At 55.4% G+C, this 22,030-nt stretch overlaps 1 protein-coding gene across 9 annotated transcripts; it reads left to right on the top strand.

The window, feature by feature from the left end:
• The first annotated feature begins 3,763 nt into the window (after positions 1 to 3,763).
• wnk2 (WNK lysine deficient protein kinase 2) lies at positions 3,764 to 21,855 on the top strand. Of its 9 annotated transcripts, none has more exons than XM_086168789.1 (29): positions 3,764 to 4,900; positions 6,184 to 6,356; positions 7,593 to 7,813; positions 7,888 to 8,045; positions 9,853 to 9,941; positions 10,052 to 10,271; positions 10,488 to 10,767; positions 10,877 to 11,154; positions 11,256 to 11,831; positions 12,050 to 12,172; positions 12,960 to 13,058; positions 13,157 to 13,402; positions 13,474 to 13,863; positions 14,131 to 14,210; positions 14,293 to 14,455; positions 15,672 to 15,788; positions 15,853 to 16,023; positions 16,103 to 16,145; positions 16,218 to 16,376; positions 16,455 to 17,299; positions 17,371 to 17,428; positions 17,504 to 17,568; positions 17,670 to 18,283; positions 18,361 to 18,587; positions 18,676 to 18,888; positions 19,037 to 19,135; positions 19,560 to 19,601; positions 19,685 to 19,974; positions 20,539 to 21,855. In XM_086168789.1, exons 1-29 carry the CDS (start codon positions 4,358 to 4,360, stop codon positions 20,794 to 20,796), a joined length of 6,840 nt encoding a protein of 2,279 aa, XP_086024915.1. In that variant the 5' UTR covers positions 3,764 to 4,357; the 3' UTR covers positions 20,797 to 21,855. The 9 variants fall into 9 exon arrangements, 8 of the variants coding, with proteins under 8 accessions (XP_086024915.1, XP_086024912.1, XP_086024911.1 ...); XM_086168786.1 differs by having other exon boundaries at positions 13,474 to 14,031; XR_015107808.1 differs by having other exon boundaries at positions 13,474 to 14,210; positions 19,037 to 19,397.
• The last annotated feature ends 175 nt before the right edge of the window (positions 21,856 to 22,030 follow it).

Here is a 22,030-nt window from a genome sequence, read left to right as displayed (position 1 = left end):
CTCCATCCATCCTCGGGCACTAAAGATCTGACCTCAGTCATTGTTATTTAAAGTTCTTCACGCACAAACACAGAATGCAAAAATGTCGCCCAAATTTACCTTCATTCAAAACGATTTGAAATGGTCTAAAATAATCTTAAAAATATACCGTATTCAGAATGCTATTCCTTGAGATCCATTGATCTAAATCCATCTTGTATTACCTTTGCCACCTTTTTCCCCCTCAAATTATACATTTCTCACAGGCCTTTACTTTTGTTTACTCTTTCTCTAATTGATTGTATACAAAATAAGTGTCCTTATGTTTATGTTATTGATGTACAATTGAATTTAGACATGTGTATTTATTTATATTTTCAATAAAGTTCAATAAAGCTTAAAAAAAACATCCACCCACCCATCCATCCATTATGCATGTGTATTTGTAAATAAATGAAAAAAAAACACAAAGACAGAAATAAAAGACAAACGGATAAATGAGATGAACACATCATCAAATTTTGTTGTATTTTTACAAATTAATGTCTTCATTTTATAAATAAACTTAATAAAGACAGCTGCACTTTTATTATTTTTTCATTTTTCACTCCTTATTTTTAGCCTGTCTTCTTCTTCTTCTTCTTCTTTCGGCTTTTCCCGTTAGGGGTCGCCACAGCGAGTCAACTTTCTCCATCTAACCCTATTCTCTGTATCTTCCTCTCTCACACCAGCTACTTTCATATCCTCTCTCACTACGTCCATAAATCTTCTCTTTGGTCTTCCTCGAGACCTCTTGCCTGGCAGCTCCAATTCCAGCATCCGTCTACCAATATATTCACTATCTCTTCTCTGTACATGACCGAACCATCTCAGTCTGGCTTCTCTGACCTTCTCTCCAAAACATCGAACATGTGCCGTCCCTCTGATAGATTCATTCCTGATCCTATCCATCCTGGTCACTCCCAAAGAGAACCTCAACATCTTCATCTCTGCAACCTCTAGTTCTGCCTGCTGTCTTTTGGTCATTGTAACAGTTTCTAGTCCATACATCATCGCTGGTCTCACCACTGTCTTGTACACCTTTCCTTTTATTCTGGCCGATAGTCTTCTATCACATAGTACCCCTGACACTTTTCTCCACCCATTCCAACCTGCTTGGACCCGTCTCTTCACCTCTTTTCCGCACTCTCCGTTGCTCTGGACTGTTGACCCTAAGTACCTGAAATCCTCCAGCTTCTTGATCTCCATTCCCTGTAGCCTCACCGCTCCACCCGAGTTCCTCTCATTCACACACATATATTCTGTCTTGCTGCGACTAACTTTCATTCCTCTCCTTTCCAGAGCATACCTCCACCTCTCTAGATTTTCCTCTACCTGTTGTCTGCTCTCACTACAGATCACAATGTCATCCGCAAACATCATGGTCCATGGGGATTCCTGTCTAACCTCATCTGTCAGCCTATCCATCACCATTGCGAACAAGAAGGGGCTCAGTGCTGATCCCTGATGGAGTCCCACCTCCACCTTGAACTTCTCTGTTACCCCTACAGCACACCGTACCAGTGTCTCACAGCTAGCATACATGTCCTGCACCAGTCCAACATACTTCTCTGCCACTCCAGACTTCCTCATACAATACCAGAGCTCCTCTCTTGGCACCCTGTCATATGCTTTTTCTAGGTCTACAAAAACGCAGTGCAACTCCCTCTGGCCTTCTCTGTACTTTTCTATTAGCATTCTCAACGCAAATACTGCATCTGTAGTACTCTTCCTAGGCATGAAGCCATACTGCTGTTCACAAATGCTGACTTCTGCTCTCAGTCTAGTTTCCACTACTCTTTCCCATAACTTCATCACTCTATTTCTTATCTATGGCACTGTATTTGGAGACCAAATGATTAAAAAATGAACTAAATCAGAAAAAATGTTTAGAAAATATTCTTTGCACATTTTTATCAAATTACCTTTTTGTGATAGAAATAAAAAGCTATACCTTAGACAGATTGACAGTATTACTTTATTATATCATAAAAATGAAACAATCATAAACTAATAGAGTGCATCCTATTATTTTATCATTAAAAATAGAGGTTATTTGTTTTAAATTACTTTAGCATTGTATAAACAAAAGGTTTTGACATGTAGATTCATTATATGAAATAATATGAATAAAAAGTTGACATATACATACATATTTACGTTTAGAATAATTACATCATTTTTATCTTATACCTTAGAGCTGTCTGAACATGATTTCATTTTACATTTCTGTTTTTAAAATGTTATTGTGTTCTTATTTACACACACAAGCATATTTATATTGTAATTAATTTTGAAATTCAATTCGATTTTTTTTCTTGATCTACTTCTCATTTCAACATTTCACTTTGCTGTTTTATTCAGTTAAATTTTAATGTGTTTTCATCATATATCAACTTCCCATAGTTATTATGATCATAATATTTATAAAAAGAATGTCTTGCTTTTTTAAAACTTAACATATACACATATATATAAATTTTATTCTCTTTAAAAATTTATTGTGCTCACAATTTGGATGCTCTTGTAACTCCCAATTTCCCTCGGGGACAAATAAAGTTTTTCTGATTCTGTCTGATTCTGATTTTCGCTTTATATTCTTATTTATCGTCTGCTCACTTCATCTTTTCTATTTCCTTTAATCCGAAAATGAAATAACAAACATATGACTTAATAATTAGATGAATATACATACAGACAAATGTGCTTCCACAATTCATTCCCTCATTGTTATATTTTCCCAACAGAAAACACTTCTAATCCAAGCTAATCTGTTATTATCTATAGATTCTGTGCCATCAGGGGTTTTAAATTTATCATGACAAAATTTAAAAACAGATAACTGACAGATTAATCTTTTTTTTTTTCAATTAGATATAATTCCATGATATTATTCAATCACTTTGCAATTATGAATTTATTTTCATCCTTCTATATATGTCTTTGCTTGAGTTTTACTCACTATTTAATCAATATATTGAATATATCAATGGCTGGAATGAAAAAACTCCTCTCTGCAAATTCTTCGATTTTGTGTTTTTGCATTGAATGGTGAGAAATAGGATGGCTTTACATTTTCAGTCTTTCTGCAAGATAATCCCGCCCTTTCTTTTCACATAAATGTCACATGACAAAACTCCTATGTGCACAATGAAGCAGAGAAAAAATTAGGAAAAAAAACACTTATCTGCATTGTCAGTGGTAAAAATACAAGCTATGTATTTTTAAATCATAACATAGAAATATAGTCTGGAGACAATAGAATATTCTTGAATATCTTTAACAAATAATCAAATTAAACGTTTTTTCACCTCCTGAAAAAAGTGTTTTTTTTTCAGATAGGAGTTTTTGCATTCCAGCCATCGATATTTATATACACACATATATACATATATATCTGTGATACATTTATCGGCCGGCTTCTACCGTGACCGGAAGTTGGGGGACTTCCGGTGTCGGATCCGGGCCAATGAGAAAACGGCATTTCATCTCGGACAGGTAACTCAGAATTGAAGTAATCCTCTTTATATGGCTTTTTGATAATTTGTGTCAACTCTAGCCAAACAGGTGTGTTTTGTTTATATTTGTGAATTAAAAAACAAAACAAACGGTAACTCAGAACGGGCCTGACGTCACGTCCGGTCAAGCGGCCGTCCCTTGAACGCAAACGGAAACCCCGCCTCCGGTTGCCCACGGCAACCGCGGCAAGCCCCTAACGTGGGGATCACACCACGACACACACACACACACACGACACACACACTTTCACGCGTGCGATCGATCGTGGGCTCCGACCGCGGATCCACGTGGTTGCGACGCGCGTAAACACGAGGTAACCGCCCGCGTCCTCCCATTGCCCGGACACCGGATGGCGTCACGGCGCGGGGCTCCGCCTCCTCCGCCCGACGCCGTGTCACCTATTCCGGCCGTGGACGGGACGCCCTGTTGCCACGGGCGGACACGCAGGGGCGTGGACGTCGACCTCCCCGGCGGTGACATTCGAAGATCCTCCGCGCAGGCGCAGTGAGAAGAACCCCCCTCCCTTGCTCGCCACCATCAACATCTCCACGCAGCATCTCCACGCAGAGGAGCGCTCCTCACCGGAGGAGCTATGCGGAGATGAGATCGACCCCCCCGGGGAGCCGAGCGGGGGTCCGGCGGCCCGCTCCCGCGGAGATGCCGTGAAACGCGGTGACATCACCGCTGCGGCGGCGTGCGGGGGTGCGAGAAACGGTTACCGGAGATGCTGCGCGTCCCGCACGGCGGCTGAACAACCCGCACCAACTGCGTCACTGCACCTCCTCCTCCTCCTCCTCCTCCTCCTGAGCCTCCGTGCGGGATGGATTCCGCGGACGAGCCGCTGCTGGGATCGACCTTCTCGTCGGTGCCGAACCTGGACGCGGACGTGAACGCCGGCGCGCCGGTACGCGGGACCGGGACGGAGCGGGATGCCGCCGCCGCCGCGGCCGCGCTGCGCGGGGCCAGCGACCCCTCCGCGGAGTACCGGGGCCGCCAGCGCTTCATCCGCCGGAACCTGTGGGTGTCGGATTCGGACGAGACGCCGGCGGACGCGGCGGAGTCCGCTCCGGCGCTCGCCATCGACCTGCGCTCCATCGTGAACCGGAACCGGGCTCTGCGTCCCCCGGAGCCGGAGCGACCCACGCCGGCCCCGGCCCCCGCCGCGGAGGTGGCGTCCTGCGACGTGACGGGGAAGGCGGGCAGCGACGAGAACGAAGAGGAGCCCGGGATGAAGGCGGTGTCCACGTCGCCCGGCGGACGCTTCCTCAAGTTCGACATCGAACTGGGGAGGGGCTCCTTCAAGACGGTCTACAAGGGCCTGGACACCGACACCTGGGTGGAGGTGGCCTGGTGCGAGCTGCAGGTAGGTCCTCCTGACCCCCCCGTCCTTCCACCCGTACCCCGTCTTTCGGCGTTCATCCCCGGATTATGGGATTACGGGTCATCGCCCCGCTTCCGGGGGAAACCGCCACCGCCACCGCCACCGCCACCGCCCGACCGGCACTTTCCAGACCTCGGCTTACGATCTAATCGGAAGAACCCGTCCGAAGGTTCCGCCAAAACAGAATTCTCCACCCGCCGATGCTTCATATCGCTCCCGGCGCGTCGCTAATCCCGGCGCGGTAATCTGAGGCGGTAATCGGGTTCAATGAGATCCAGGTGATATGCAGATTAGGACCCGCGTGCCCTCCAGGCGCTCGACGGCGTCGCCTCCACGCAGAAGGTCCGCGACACGGCGCCGTTACCTTTCGGGTGTGAACGCTAATCCGGCCTAATCTCGCCGCCGCCGCATCATCTTCATCCCCTCCCCGAGAGGTCCGAGACCTCGGGCGAACCCGCCGGACGAATGGAAACCCTCCGTGACATACCGCACCTGGAGGAAGTTCTAGAGGTGATCCACCTCGGTTGCCCTTCACGGACCTCCAGCTGGAACGTCCTACATCTCCAACGTAGCTTCACCCCCTCCATCTTACCCCCCTGGTGACATTTCGGCGCAGATTTGTCTGGCCGGTATCTTGCTGATGCAGCCCTCTGCAGCAGGACGAGGTGTGTGTGTGTGTGTGTGTGTGTGTGTGTGTGGGGTTCATCTGAGGATACAGGGAGGAACCCGCTGAAACTCGACCCCCCCCCCCGCCCGTCATCGACCGCGCTTTCGCGCCAAACCAAGGGTAAAGATGCCGATCTGCCTCGCAAAGGGAAGGGTACCTCCTAGCCGTGGCAAGGAGGTACCCTTCCCTTTGCGAAGGGTACCTCCTAGCCGTGGCAAGGAGGTACCCTTCCCTTTGCGAAGGGTACCTCCTAGCCGTGGCTCTTCGCCCCTTCCCCCGATGTTGCACAACGGTTAGATCGCGTGAACCCGTCGCCGCGTCGCTATTTATACAACAACCGGGTCGGGAGTGCGTATTGACCCACCATGCACTTGTTTTCCGCTTGTCCCGTCGCAAGAAACAAAATAGGAGTGTCTCCGACCCCCATGTTTACCCTCTGGAAAGGCCACGGCGGCGTTTGTTGACTCCACACAGCGGCCAAAGGGGGTTTCGCTCCTTAGCCTAGCGCTAACGCTCGCTAACCCACGGCTAGCAGATGCTATTATCGTTCTAACATTATCACAACACGACTCATGGCGGTTCCTGTTTCCCCCCAAAGGAGCGCAAGCTGTCCAAGGCCGAGCGGCAGCGCTTCAAGGAGGAGGCGGAGATGCTAAAGGGCCTCCAGCATCCCAACATCGTTCGCTTCTACGACTTCTGGGAATCGCCGGTGAAAGGCAGGAAGTGCATCGTCCTGGTGACGGAGCTGATGACCTCCGGGACGCTGAAGACGTGAGTCAGTTATGTGACGGACGTCGCGTTATTATTTACGGAGCGGCGGGATAATTTACTCTGCTGATTTGGGTGGAAATGTGTCGGGGGAGGAAGGGGGTCCGGCAGACTCTCCGCTCCCAGGATTTGTAAAATAAGCCAGAAACCCTTCATCCGGCTGCAGGAACGCAGCAGTCAGCAGCTTTTACCTGCAGCGGATTCAGATCAGCCGCGTCATTCCTTTGCAGGAAACAAGGGTATCTCGCTCTCTCGCTCTCTTTCTTTTAATTCAATCATCGATTCTTGCGTTTCCCCCCCCGAGGAATCAACCCTGACTTCTCAGTGGCGATGGAAACTGGATTCTTACTACGGCCTCTAAATTAAACGGATCATACACCGAAGTGAATCGTGTTTTCGAGTCATTTGAGTCACTGAGTCGGATTCGTTTGCTAAGTTTGGTTTTGGGAGCGGTCAGGTGTGCTCTGAGCTGCCGATTGATTTGTTTGTCGAGTTACTTCGAGAGTCGCCCGTTTTGTGAGCGGCTACTGAGCCGTTCGTTTGTTGAGTCTTTTGGGAGCAACTGAGTGATTCGTTCGACGGGTTAATGAGCGAGTCGTTCGTTCTCGTTCCGAAACGAGTGACCGATTGGTTCATTGAGTTGTGTTGAGCGTGTCGCTCCTCTTGTCGGTGGGGCCGTGAGCTTCTGAGCGTTTCATTCGTCGTTGGTTTTGCGGATGTGAAGGTCCACTCTGAACTACCTGAACCCGTGCGTTACCGAGTGACTTGTTAGTCTTGTGAGTGGGAACAGCTACTGTTAGCTAGTGAGAGATTCTTTTTGTGGAGTTAACAAATTTGTTTTATGATTTGGGAGAGCACTGTAAGACGTTCTTCTCTCACAGCTAATAGCAGGGAGGGGGAGGTGGACTAACCCTAACAAGAAACCAGAGCTCTTGCTCCTCCAACAGGGGCTCATACAGATATTGACTTGATATATTTATAAATATGCATTTACAATGGCAATCACACAATAGGGACACACTGTCAAGTTTCTGACTTGCAGTTAGCTAGCTACCTGTAGCAGGGACGACTTTCCCGGCGTGACATGTATGCTCGATTCACCTCTGCAGGAGATGGACAGGTGTAGCAGGTCGGCTCCGATTGGCTCCCGGACACCCTGTGGGAGAGTGGAAATGACCAGAGTGATCTTTTCTGTGTTTTAGGTTAAAACTTAATAATAATACATCCCCCCCCACCCAGGTATCTAAAACGCTTCAAGGTAATGAAACCCAAAGTGCTGCGGAGCTGGTGCAGGCAGATCCTCAAAGGCCTCCACTTCCTGCACACCCGGACGCCGCCCATCATCCACCGGGACCTCAAGTGCGACAACATCTTCATCACCGGTCCCACGGGCTCGGTCAAAATAGGGGACCTGGGCCTGGCGACGCTGAAGAGGGCCTCCTTCGCCAAAAGCGTCATCGGTCGGTCCACATCCCGTTAGCAAGGCCCGCGCCGATATTTGAGCGCGCTAACTAATCCGACGGTGACCCCGCAGGCACCCCGGAGTTCATGGCCCCGGAGATGTACGAGGAGCACTACGACGAGGCCGTGGACGTCTACGCCTTCGGGATGTGCATGCTGGAGATGGCCACCTCCGAGTACCCGTACTCCGAGTGCCAGAACGCCGCCCAGATCTACCGCAAAGTCACCAGCGTGAGTTCAGCCGAAGAAGCGTCACGATCACGGTAACGGATACGGAAGTTAATGTTAGCGATGGTCTGGGTTAGCATGGGCACGGAAACAGCAAAGATAAAGCCGCCCGTTCCCTCGTTTCTGCCCTTGACTGACGTCTCCATTAGTCTGACGCAGATTCCTTCCTTTTGTGGGAGCGGTCTACCGCCCGGAGGGCAGCCGCTGAAGCTGCTTCCGTCAGGAGTCATGAGCTAGTCTACATTTCTTTGGACTGCGTCTACATTCTGGAAAGGACCAGTCGCATAGCCCACAAATTCAACTTTGCGTCTCACTTTTTTTTTCTGTTCCTGTTCCTGTTCCTCCTCTTCCACTTCTTCTTCCCCTTCTTCTTCTTCCTCTTCTTCTTCTTGCCTCTCCTTCACTTCTTCCACTTCTTCTTATTCCCTCTCCTTCACCTTCTTCTTCCTCTCCTTCTTCTTCTTCTTCTTCTTCCTCTTCCACTTCTTCTTCTTCCCTCTCCTTCACTTCTTCTTCCTCCTCCACTTCTTCTTCTTCCACTTCTTCTTCTTGCCTCTCCTTCACTTCTTCCACTTCTTCTTATTCCCTCTCCTTCACCTTCTTCTTCTCCTTCTTCTTCTTCTTCTTCCTCTTCCACTTCTTCTTCCTCTTCTTCTTCTTGCCTCTCTTTCACTTCTTCCACTTCTTATTCCCTCTCCTTCACCTTCTTCTTCTCCTTCTTCTTCTTCTTCCCTCTCCTTCACTTCTTCTTCCTCCTCCACTTCTTCTTCTTCCACTTCTTCTTCTTCATCTTCTTCCTCCTCTTTTTCTTCTTCATTCTCCTCTTCTTCTTCGTATTCATCTTTCTTCTTATTATTATTCATCTTCTTCTTCTTCTTCTCTTTCTTCTTCTTCCTCTTCAACTTCTTCTTCTACTTCTTCTTCTTCCCTCTCCTTCACTTCTTCCACTTCTTCTTTTTCTTCTTCCCTCTCCTCCACTTTCTTCTTCTTCTTCCTCTTCCACTTCTTCTTCTTCCTCCACTTCTTCCTCTTCTTCATCTTCTTCCTCCTCTTTTTCTTCTTCTTCTTCTTCATTCTCCTCTTCTTCTTCTTCTTCTTCTTCATTCTCCTCTTCTTCTTCTTCTTCTTCTTCTTCATTCTCCTCTTCTTCTTCTTCTTCTTCTTCTTCTTCTTCTTCTTCTCACCCGTCAATGAGTCCCGAGATGGACCGATTTAGTGATGGGAAACTCGATTTCCTTCTAATGAACAGCGCGCACTGAGTCGGTCGCCCATTTTCTCAGCAAGGGCGGCTGCTCTGAACCGTTGAACGATTCATTTGCTGAGCGAACGAGCGAGCCGTTCGTTTTGCGAGTGGCTCGGGCTACTCTGAACCTCAGAGCCATTCATCTGCCGAATTTCCGAGCGAATCGTTCGTTTTGTTCGCCGCGGGGCGACACCGTGGGCTACTGAGCGGTTCGTTCAACGCGCTACTGAGTGAGTCATTCATCTTGCGAGCGGGGAGGGCTACGGTGAGCACTCTGATTCTTCATTCACAGCTCGTAGCAGGGAAGAAAAAGGGAACGCGAGTTGAAACACGAAACCAGAGCAGTTGCTCCTCCCACAGAGCTAATACAGTCGATATATCTACACAAATGTGGCCAGAGTTGCGGTCGTACATCTAGCTGTAGATGAGGGCGAGTTGGGGAAACGAATCAAGACCCACGAGTCAGTGAAATGACTCCCGTTTGAACGATTCGTTCACCAATCGCACCTCGAAGTGCATCCCCGTGGCTGATCTCTCGCTCGCTTCTTCGCTGTGCTTTTCCTCCAGGGGGTGAAACCCGCCAGTTACAGTAAAGTAAGCGACCCGGAGATAAAGGAGATCATCGGGGAATGTATCTGCCACAGGTGGGAGGAGAGGTGAGCGATCTGGACGTTTGAGGCGCGAGATCGGAGGCGCCTCATCCGGGGTTCGTTTCGGTTTTTTAATACCGCCGCTAAGACCTTTTAAGAGGGCGCCTCTCCGGCAGGTACTCCATCAAGGACCTCCTGAATCACGCCTTCTTCGCCGAGGACACGGGCGTGAGGGTGGAGCTCAACGAGGAGGACGACGGGAAGAAGTCCTCCATCGCGCTGAAGCTGTGGGTGGAGGACGCCAAGAAGCTGAAGGGGAAGTACAAGGACACCGGCGCCATCGAGTTCACCTTCAGTCTGCCGGACGAGGTCCCCGAGGTCGTCGCCCAGGAGATGGTGAGTCGGTGTTTCCCTCAAAACGCTCGCTCCCGATTCGTCGATCGTTAACCCCGCCCTCCCTTTCTGCCCGGCCGAGGATAAGCTGGCGTATCGTGTGTCCGATTAGGATTTAATCCTCCTCCACCTGGGACGCCGCTGGATCCTGTCTGAGAGGCGGATCAGCTGGAGGAGACGGACAGAACGTGACTTTTTTTTTTCCCCCGCGTCTCGCAGGTGGAGTCGGGCTTCTTCTTGGACTGCGACGTGAAGATCGTCGCCAAGTCCATCCGGGACCGGGTGGCGCTGATCAAATGGCGGCGGGAGCGGACCGTCTCGCCGGGCGGCGGAGGCGAGGCCAAGAAGATGCAGCAGCATCTCCTGCAAGTGCCGGGCGGCGGCGGCGGCGGCGGCGCGCCGCAGGGACATGCGCTAGCGACGGCGGCGGATCTGGACGACCAGGAGATGGAGCAGCAGCTGCTGGTCTGCGCCGTGCCCGCCGTCATCCCCGCCACATGTAAGCTCACGGAAACACACACTTTCTCAGTTATGACTCAGCACCGACATCTGTAAACAAGTCGGCGCCGCCGGTGACGGCGGTTGTTTTTTTTTTCCCCCCCCGCCAGCGGAAAGCGTCCTAAGCTCCACGGCGCAGTTGGACGACCCCCCGCAGAACCTCCCCTACCAGTCCCTTCCGGAGCTCATTTCCGCGGCGCAGACGGTCTACAGCCCCCCCGCGCAGCCCGAACCCTCGATCCGGCACCCGCCGGCGCCGCCGCCGCCGCCCACCCGTGACGCGTACAAGCAGGCGTCCACGCAGCTGCAGCAGGGAGCCTACCAGCTGCACCCGGGGGCCTTTGCACCAGCGGCGCAGCTCCACCAGGGGGCCTACCAGTCCCAGACAGTGAGCTCACTCTCCTCCCGCCGTCCGAGCCGGAAGGTTCTCTCTTTCCAAAAAAAAAAGTAATTTCATTTTCCTTCCCTCCCGGAACGACCCCCGGCCAGCGGCGCAGCGCCCCCTGCATGTGCTGTCTCAGGTGTGGGAGCGCCTCCCTGGTGGAGGTTTCACCCCACGAGTGTTCAGAAGTCGCCGCCGAAGGCGACGCCCCCTCGCCACGCGCCCTTTCCGGTACCCCGACTCCGCAGCGCCAGCCGGGGCGCCGCCCGAGCGCCCCTCGCAGCCCGCTGCCCCGGCGGCCCTGCAAGGCCTGCGTGTCGCTGCTCCTGGCGGATACTTCCGGAAGCGGGGGATCTCTTGGTCACCCCCAGATAAACGTCTCCACGCCGGGCTCGCCCACGTGGCCCCGCCGCACGCCGTCTCCCCTTTTCGCGCCGCCGTCCTCGACGGCGCCGAACGGCGGCCCCGTCCCCGCCGCCCCCAGGGCTCGCTACGAGAGCGGGGATCTCAGCTTCCTCGATCAGTGTCTCCACCGCATCGTCGGGCGGCGGACGAGCTCCCCCGCCCTGGGCGAGAGGGGAGCCGCCGGATCCCTCCGGTTTCCGTGCAGGCGCTCGTCCGCCGCCGTGGTCGAGCGCGCGTTCGGAGTCCCGGATTGGACGCCGCCGCCGCCGACCGCAGCGGTAGGTTCGAGATAAAACCGCCTAGGTAGCAGCTCGCCGCACTTTCCCAGCGCCTCAGACGTCCGCTGCTTCTTGACCCCCCCGGTAAAGTCGTCACGTAGCGCTGAACGCCCGGTAGATTCGCGCCGCCGCGTAAAACGTCCCGCTCCGCTGACCTCCATCACCCGCCATCACTCGCTTCCCCTGCGTGGCTTCAGCTTCTCACCTGTGTCCCGCAGACGGTCTCCGCCCCGGCAACGCCAGCCGCCGCCGCCGCCGCCGCGCAGCAAAGCAGGCCGACGGCGCACAGCTTCCCCGCCGCCGGACCCTGCCTTCAGGCGCAGCCCGCCGGCCACGAGCAGGTACTTCGCTTTCCAGACCTTCCAAGGGATGGAGGAAACGCCGTTAGCCACAGGTTAGCTGGGCTAGCATTAGCAGCTAGCGATAAGATTACATTACATTTGGCAGACGCTTTTATCCAAAGCGACTTACAATAGAGGACATAAGGACTGCAGATACACTTGCAAATTCAAGATGCACAGGAAATATACAGAACAGTAAGCTGGGGTTAGTTTTTTTTTTTGGACAAAGACGTACATAAACGTACACACACACACACACTGCATAGCCTAACTTGCTGCCTAACCTGATCTGGAGCATCAGCGCAGTAAAAAGTCCTGAAAGGGAACAGTTTTGACCTGTTTCTTGAAGGTTGAGAGAGATGATGCTAGTCTTGTTGCTTCCGGAAGTTTGTTCCACCACTGAGGTCGTAGAACCGAGAACAGTTTTGCCTGAGAATCGCTGAGAGCGAGCAGAAGGTACTGCTAGTAGGTTTAGATCGTAGGTAAGATAAAACATATCGAAGGAACCCGGCACAACGGTTTCCTTATCTTGTTTTACGGTAACGTCGTAAGCTCACGGCTAATGCTAACCAGCGGCTAACGCTAGCTCGGAGACGGAATTCAATTTTTAAGCCCGCCAGCCTCGGCGCCGCTCGGAGGAGCCATTAGCTCCGGTTACTCTCTCCCATCGGCTCCGTAGCATCCCGTACAAACTCCCATGAATAATTAACCGCCCTCCCGCCGGCCGATTCTATTTTCGGACGGATCCCGACGGGGCGGCGGCTGATTTCTTCTCCTTCTCCTCTAGATGTTACCTGCCGACCGGCCGTCCCACCTGAGCCCGCCGGACATTCCCGCCTGCTTCCCGCCGCCGCCCGCCCTCCCGCCCCTGCAAATGGGCACACAGGTGCGTCTCTTGAAGCGACCCCTGACCTCTGACCCCTGACCCCGGAGGAAACCTTCAACCGGACGTTTGTCTGTTTCATCTACCTTTCTCTTCCCCAGTTCCCCCGCGAGCCCCGTGCCTTCTCCCCGGCGCCGCCGCCGCCGCCACCCGCCGCCTCCTACCGCTCAGCCTCGCCTCGCCGCCCCGCCCTCCCCCTGACCCCTCACCCCGTCCCGTCGCTTCACGGCGGCTCGCCTCCATCGCACCCCAACATCGGTAGCTTACATTCCACCCGTCCCCCCCCCCTCCCCCAGGTGCAGCTCGCCCCCCGGCCCGAGGCCACGCTGGCCGAGCAGCCCGTCCAGGTGAGCACGCCGCTCCGGGCGCCGTTTGTTTACGCTCGGCGCCGAATCTGAGCGGGGGTTTGTCTCCGCAGGGCCCCGTCGTCGTGGGAACGCTACCCGACGTTCTGCCCTCGCTACGCCCCGTCACTGTGCCCGACATGACTGTGACGCCGGCGGTTCAAGCCGCGCCTTTGTCTTTGGCGCCGCCGGACTCCGACGACACGGCGGCGCCGTGGACCCGGGAACCGGCGCCGCGCCCCTCCTCGACCCCGGAGGCGGCACCAGAACTCTCGGTGCGAGGGGGCGGCGCCGCCTCCGCCGCCGTCATACCGCCGGCTCACCCCGCAGCCCCCGCTCTCGTTACAGCTAGCGCTTCCCCCGCTTCAGCCCCGCCGCCGCCGCCGCCGCCAGCGGCGCCCGAGGGTGCCGACCCGGACGGGACGACGGCGCCCGGCGCCTCGCAGCAGGAGTCCTGCGTGGAGGTAGGGGCGGCGCCTGTGGGCTCTGTAGACGGTGCTCTACATTTCATTCTCCTCCAGATGTTTCCAGCTGCAGGGGCACCGCCTGCATTCGTCCCGTTATCTAACCAGCCAGCTGTCGACTACATGAGCGCCCTCAAGGTCAAAAACAAGCCTCGGGCTAAAATTAAAGTTATGTCACTCTGCCGCAATCCCGTCTCTTATCGCCTCTGGAAGCTTCTCCACCAAATGCCAGAATGTTTTTCCACCGTGACGTTTGTCCGTCTCCAGGACCGGCCCCAGGAGAGACCCGTGTCGTTGCCCAACTGCGGAGGCGGCGGCGGCGGCGGCGGCGGCGGCGGCGGCGACAGGTCTGCGCCCGCCTTCGCCCGGATACCCGCCGCCGAGCCGCTCGCCATCCATCATCTCCCTGTTCTTCGTGTCTCCGCCCAGCGTGACCTCCGACGTGGCGTCGGGAAAGGAGGCGAGCGACGGCTACGAGAGCCTGGCCGGCGGCTCGAAGGGCGACGGAAAGCACCGGAAGCACCATCGCAAGTCGGCCCGCGCACGCTCTCGCCAGGAGAAGACCAGCAAACCCAAACTGAGCATGCTCAATGTGAGGAGCTTCTTCCACTTCTTCTACCATTTCTTCTTCTTCCTCTTCTTCTTCCACTTCCTCCTCTTTCACTTCCACTTCTTCTTATTCTTCTTCTTCCTCTTTCACTTCTTCTTCCACTTCCACTTCCTCCTCTACTTATTCTTCTTCTTCCTCCTCTTCCACTTCCACCTCTCCTTCCACTTCCACTTCTTCCTCTTTCACTTCCTCTTTCTCTTCCACTTCTTCCACCTTCACCTTCACCTTCTTCTTCTTTTTTCCTTTTTCTTCTTCTTCTTCCACTTCTTCCTCCTCTTCCTCTCTTCTTCCTCCTCTTCCACTTCTTCTTCTTCCTATTCTTCTTCTCTTCTTCCTCTTCTTCTTCTTCTCCTCCTCCTCTACTTATTATTCTTCTTCCTCCTCTTCCACTTCCACCTCTCCTTCCACTTCCACTTCTTCTTCTTCCACCTTCACCTTCACCTTCTTCTTCTTCTTCTTCTTCTTTTTTCCTTTTTCTTCTTCTTCTTCTTCCTCTTCTTCTTCCACTTCTTCCTCCTCTTCCTCTCTTTTTCTTCCTCTTCCACTTCTTCTTCCACTTCTTCCTCTTCCACTTCTTCTTCTTCCATTTCTTCTTCTTCTTCCTCTTCTTCTCCCTCTTCCTCTTCCTCTTCAACTTCCTCTTCTTCTTCCTCTTCCACTTCTTCTTCCTATTCTTCTTCTTCTTCCTCTTCTTCTTCTTCTTCCACTTCTTCTTCCTCTTCCATTTCTTCTTCTTCTTCCTCTTCTTCTTCCTCTTCCTCTTCTTCTTCTTCTTCCTCTTCTTCTTCCTCTTCTTCTTCTTCTTCTTCTTCCACTTCTTCTTCCACTTCTTCCTCTTCCATTTCTTCTTCTTCTTCCTCTTCTTCTTCCTCTTCCTCTTCTTCTTCTTCTTCTTCTTCCTCTTCTTCTTCCTCTTCCTCTTCTTCTTCTTCTTCCACTTCTTCCTCTTCCATTTCTTCTTCTTCTTCCTCTTCTTCTTCCTCTTCCTCTTCTTCTTCTTCTTCCTCTTCTTCTTCCTCTTCCTCTTCTTCTTCTTCTTCTTCTTCCACTTCTTCCTCTTCCTCTTCTTCTTCTTCCTCTTCTTCTTCCCCTTCCACTTCCTCTTCCTCTTCTTCTTCCTCTTCTTCTTCCTCTTCCACTTCTTCTTCCTATTCTTCTTCTTCTTCCTCCGCCTCACACGGCACCTTCAACCCCGCAGGTTTGCAACACCGGTGACAAGATGGTGGAATGTCAGCTGGAGACGCACAACCACAAAATGGTGACCTTCAAATTTGACCTGGACGGAGACGCTCCGGAGGAGATCGCCACCTACATGGTGGGTGCGCCTCCGAACTCGGGCGCCAGATCCGGCGCAGTCACCCTGACCGGGATCCCCGCAGGTGGAGAACGGCTTCATCCTGATGCTGGAGAAGGAGATGTTCATCGACCAGCTGAAGGACATCGTGGACAAAGCGGAGGACATGCTGCACGACGACGTGGAGGGCGAGATGGCGTCCGCCTCGAGCTGCAGTCCACAGCAAGGACAGATACTGGAGGGTCAACCTGGAGAGGTGAGGAGACCCGGTCGGAGGTCGGCGGCGCAAAAGGTAACCGAGGAGGCACCTCGCTGACTTGTATGCTCTTCCACAGAACCAGCAGCGTGGAGTTCCTCAGCCGGTCTACCAGCAGAACGGTACGGCGGCATCTCACCGACGCGCCGAAGCAGATGAACGAATCTCCGGCTGACGTGTCTGACCTTCCTCAGTTCTCCACACGGGGAAGAGGTGGTTCATCATCTGCCCGGTGGAGGAGACGTCCAGCCAGGAGACGCCGTCGTCCGAGGCGACGACAACGCAGTCGCCGGGGAGCTCGGCCGCCGCCCAGCCCGCGGACGGCGCCGCGGCCAGACCCTCCACGTCCCGAGGTGAGCCAACCTCGCGGGCGACGGCGCCCGTGGTTCTCTTACGGTCACCTTCTCCAAAACGTGTCCTTACGTCCTCAGAGGACGGCTCGTCTTCCACCATGTCCGGCAGCAGCGGCGGCGGCTTCGTCTTCGACGTCTACGGATTCTGCAGCCCGCCCATCATGTCCAACACCGACCCGCTCCTCCTCGCCACCTTGTCCCCGCCGGTTTCCGCGCCGCCGACCTTGCAGGGCGCGCCGTCGGCGGAGGCGGCGGGCGGCGCCGTGCGCCAGGCACAACCGACGCGGGCGCAAACCCTGCCGCCGTCGTCGTCGCCGCACGCCGCCTTCCAGATAGACGAGTCGCAGACGTCACCGGGAGGCCACGGGTCGCCGGTCCACGCCGCTCAGCAAGCGGCGGACATGCCGTGCCCGGTGATGGTGGAAGAGGTTCCCTGCTGCCCTCTGGTCATGCCGCTTTCTCTGGACGTGAGCGGCGCGCAGGTGGCGCCCCTCGCCCCCCTGCCACTCAAGGAAACCGGCTCGCTGAAGGAGCCGTTCGCCGCCGCCGTCCGCGAGTGTCCGCAGCAGCCCGTGGTTCTACACCAGCCCTTCTCCAGCATGGCGGGCGGCAAAGTCCCCTCGCTGCCGCAGAGCCCGGCGCCGTCCCAGCACGGCGGCGCGCCCGGCGAATCCGACGCCGACGTCCGCCTCGGTCGCGGGGGCTTCGTGGACAGCACCATAAAAACCCTGGATGAGAAGCTGAGGAACCTGCTCTACCAGGAGTACGCGCCCATGTACCCGTCGGGCAGCGCCGCCGAGACGCCGGGTTCCTGCACAGAGTACATCCAGTCGCCCCCCGGGCCGGACAGCGCCACCGGCGGGTCGGGGAACAGCACCCCGGGGCCGATGGAGGACGGGCGCTACCGGGGCGGGGAACAACTGGCGAGTACAACCGACCCTGCTGGCGAGACGAGGAGTCGCTTCTCGGGTTGATGGTTTCATTTCTCCCGCAGCCGCAAATCCCGGAGAGGATGGACAGTCTCAGCACCCTCAGCGATTCGGCCGTCTGCGGTACGTCACCCTCCGCCCTCCGCCACCGCTGGGTTCCATCCGGTTCCCCACGCTGATTACCAAATATCTCCGCAGCTTCCCAGTCCAGAAGACACGTGTCCCATTCCACCTCCTGCTCCGGGGCGAGAGGCCGATTCAAGGTGCGCTAGAAGCCGAGCGGCCGGACGCTTCTTCGGATGCTTCTCGTAGAAGTCCGTCGTGATTTCCCGAGTTGCCCGCTGTGTCCTTTCGCTTTCGGCAGATCATTTCCGTCCCTCCGGAAGTGGCCAACCGGCGGGATGTGAAGCAGAGAAGCTGGAGCGGCGCCGCCTCGCCGGCTCACCCCGCGGGCTACGGCGGAAGCCACGTCCAGGAGGTCATGAGGACCTCCACCACCATCGGCCGCTTCTCCGTGGTCAGCGCCGAGGACGACGTCACGCAGAGGACGCGCTGCAGCCGCTACTCGGCGCCGCCCGACTTCTACCTGGACACGCCTCCTTCCAGCAGCAAGCAGGGCTCGCTGCCGCGGGCCGTCACCTCCGCCTCCGTCCCCGTGGACGTCACCGTGCGCGCCCGTTTCCTCTCCTCCGACTCGGGGGCGGAGAGCAGCCCCGCCAAGCTGGCCGCCGCCGCCGCCGCCGCCGCCGCCCCCGCCGCCACCCCGTCGCACCACCCGCGCAGCGACCGCAGAGGTAGCGACCTCATGAAGAGGGCGGTGGCCTTCCTCCGCCGCTCGGGTCGCAGCGGCAGCCTCCAGAGCTCCGACTCGCCCGGTCGGCACGGCGGCGTGCACGGCTCGGCCTACGCCAGCAGCGACAACGACTCCGAGATGGAGGACTCGGACATGAAGAAGGAGCTGCAGCGGCTCCGGGAGAAGTAAGACCTTCCGCCTTTTTCCTTTTTCGCCCCCCCGTCTTCGGTCGCCTAGCTGACGCGCCGCCGCTTCCTCCCAGGCATCTGCGCGAGATCTCCGAGCTGCAGGCGCACCAGCGAGGGGAGGTGGAGCTGCTGTACCGCCGCCTCGGAAAAGTGCCGCCGTCCGGGCTGACCTTCCCGCACGCCGCGCACGGCCGGCGCAAGAGATCCAGCAAGCACCGGCTGAAACCCGGGAAGCTCCTCAGCCCGCTGGTGCAGCAGTTCCGCCACGTCACCACCAAAAGCAGCGACCCCGGCAGATCCGGTTAGCAAAAAGAAAACCTCCAAAGAGTTGCACCCGGGGGGGCGGGGGGCGGGGGGGAACCGAAGCTGACCCCGGTTTCTGTTGGCAGGCGAGCCGGCGGTCAGTTTGAACGGATCCCCGGCCAGGGGGTCCTTCCAGACCCACGGCAGGCCTCGCTCGCGCACCAGCCACCTGCCCAGCTCCGCCTCGGAGCCGGTGCAGACCCAGCAGCCCTGCTCCCTCAAGGGCTCCCTGTCCTCGGACAACATCTACGCGGGCCTCTACGGAGACGGCGCCTCCACGCGACCCCCGCCGGGACAAGGTGACCCCTCCTCCCCGCGGCTAAACCGCTAAACGCCACAGCGCTAAACAGATGTAGCCGGGAGCCAGCGGCGGGCGGTTTGTGGCCTTCTCCTTCTTCAAGACCTCGTTCTTCTCAACCCTGCTGTCTTCTCCTTTTGCCCCTACAGGCTGGTCTAATTACCCCCAGCCGTCCGAGAGAGTGACCTATAAGTCGAGTAGCAAGCCGAGAGCTAGATTTCTCAGTGGGCCAGTGTCTTTGTCCATCTGTTTGTATCTCCTCTCCTTCTCTTCCCCGTCATCTTCCCTTCCATGTTCCTCCCTGGCAGCGCCGGGCGTTCGGCCGGAGGCGCCGCAGTTCCCGAGGAAAACGAAGCGGAAGCTTGGTTTTCGCCGAGGGTTCCCCGACTCCTCCGAGTGTCCGCCGCCGCCCGCCTGCCGCTTCTGCAAACGCATCGATTCGTTCTACCTTTTCTTTACCGACCGCTCGAACGCAGCATGGACGGATCGCGTCGCATTTCCCGTTTGTCCGTCAGTCCCGTCACGCCATCTTGCACGATCCTCCCATTCCAACCCCCTTTTTGGTTTTCGCGCCTCGTATGCTTGACCCCCCCCCCCGACCCCTTTCTTACCGTACCATCCGTCCGTACCAGCCGGAGGGGTTTTTGGTGTAAAGTGTGTTTTGTCTCGCAGGGGCGACTCTGAAGCGACTGTGCCTCGGCAAAGATCGCGGCAGTACGTTGACTCCCTTCGTCTCAACGTTCGTCCGAGCCGCGCCGAACCCGTCGCGCTCGCTAACCGCGCCGCCCTTCTTCCAGGGTCCGCTGCCGGATCGGGCGCCTGCGGACAGTCGCAGCAGCCGCCCGCCGGGAACACGCCGCCCCCTCGCCAGCCGGTGCTCGGACTGGCGCAGGCTCAAGCCAACAACAGCAACAATAAGACGAATACGTACGGCGGGGCTTCGGTGAGCGGCGGCGACGTCTGCCTGCCCGAAGACCTCCAGCAGCTGATGGCCGACTGGGCTCGCGAGGTTCTGATCGTCACGCACAGGCCGCGGACCAACTCCCTGAGCATCAGCGGCCGGCGCCTTCGCCATCAAGACGCCGACGTGAGTCCACCGACATCAGAACCCCGCGACGCTTTCAATCCAGAGTACCGGAGTCCCCCCACGGCAGCGTTCTGGAGCCTCTTTTATTTATCATCTCCACGCTTCTCCTCTGCCCGGTATTCCGTTAACGCCATATCAGCTTTCAACGTTATGCAGACTGCACCCTGCTCTATAGCGCCGCCCCTCCTTTTCCGACCGCCTCGCCGAGATCAAATCACGGTTCTACGCCGACGTTCCCAAACTTAACGGCAACAAATCTCACTTTCAAATCTCGTAGCTTCTCAACAACAACATTGGCAGCTTCCCCGTCCTTCCCTCCACTCAGGGTGTCGCCTAAGACGGTATGCTCCTTAGGGTAGCCTATCTCTGTCTACATTACCAATAGGCTCCGCCCCTTTCTTGCTCCGCCTTCCTACTCCAAGTCCATTCTCCCCAACAAATCCCTTCACCATCTCCTTCAGAATTCTGCGGGAGGCACCTTGGGTTTGGAACGGCGCTCACAAATAAAAGCGCTCGCGCTGCAGTACAGAAGGCTAATGCTGTTTTTGTCAACCCTCCCCTCAGGTGTCCTCTTGGACGGCCCCGGGTCCAGAGGGCTGCTGCCTCCCGGTGTCCTGGCCCGAAAGCCCGTCCCCGGAACCCGGCCCGGGTTTCCGGCGCCGCTCCTCGGCTCCGCTCCGGACCACCTTGCCCTCGCCTCCGTCCGGTGGAGAATCCCCAGGGTCCCTCTTCGACCTCCCCTCCTGCTTGTTCGCCGCCCCGGATCGGGACGCCCCCCCCGGCCCCGCCGGCCCGCCGGACCCGAAAGCAAGGACTCTCTGAGCCGAAAAGAAGCAGCCGCGGTCCGTCCGGCGGCTCCTGTGCATATTTAACCAGCATGTGTTCGACCACGTCCTCGGTTCTGCTCCTCTGCTTCCGTTTGTTTTGCATCGACATACCTCATTTACATATCCGAGTACAACCAGTGCCGTGCAATAGTAGACGTAGTCCATTTACAACCGAGTAATAACAAGCCTGCTGGGGCTTACAAAAAAAAAAAAAAAAGCTGATTTTTATTTTTTATTTTGTTTTTTGTTTTTTTTTTTTAAATTGCCATGGCTTGTTTTTTCCGCACCTTACCTCGAGTGGAATGTCCAGAATGCCGAGTGTGTAGATAAAGCCTCGGCGGCGTGTACAGCTAGCAGTAGATAATCCACGGCGGCGCCCGGCGCCCCCTGGTGGGCGGGGGCTTCACGGCCTCCTCCGTCCCCGGCAACGCTTCCAGCACAAGAGCTTCAACATATTCTACCTTCAGGTGGAGGCAAAAAAAAAAAAAGATTAAAAAATAAACAAATCACCCGTGAGCGTGCCTTGAGCTGCAGCTTCAGTCGAGGTCCGGAAGGGACGCCTCGATCCGGCGGCGGATAGACGACGCATTTGATGACGTAATCCAAGATGGCGGCTCTTATCGCGAGATTGTAAAGAAACGCCGTTCGGTTTGTCGTCCGCCGACGCGCCGATACTCTGAATGTGCGGAAGGTTCACCTCCGACCCCGATGCAACCTGTAGCTTTACACATGACGCTGCCTTCGTAGCTTCTTTTTGTTTTTGTAAAGATGATCACTGTGCGGGGAACGCCGAGGGTCAGAAAGGTGGCGCTGCAGGCGGGGGTTTTATTATTTCTCTTCATCGGACGTTCGCCTCCTCACCTCATCCGTGACGGAATCTCTCGGACGGGACCTTCTCGGATCGGACTTCCTTGTCCCTCCGCCGTCTCTCGGACGGGACCTTCTCGGATCGGACTTCCTTGTCCCTCCGCCGTCCTTCACCCCGCTCGGCCCGCTGTCCTCCCACAGATGCTGTACATACTTGAAGACAATAAATGCTTTTTCTTTTCTTTCCCCCCTCGTTTCCCTTTTTTTTTTTTTTTTTTTACTTGAATCGCCGTAAAACGACAAAGACGGGGAATCGAACCGCCGGCTTTTTCGACCGGAAAGGGTTCTAACTGTCCAAGAGGGAAAGACAAAACAAATAATCCCCGACTGCGCAGGCAGAACAAACAACACGTGGGTGTATA

This window comes from Fistularia commersonii, chromosome 21, assembly GCF_037954325.1.
Source record: "Fistularia commersonii isolate RoL2024-O1a breed Wild chromosome 21, RoL_Fcom_v1.0, whole genome shotgun sequence".
Lineage (NCBI taxonomy): Eukaryota > Metazoa > Chordata > Actinopteri > Syngnathiformes > Fistulariidae > Fistularia > Fistularia commersonii.
Note: the sequence above shows the minus strand (reverse complement) of the source record. Positions and strands in the feature narration are given on the sequence as shown.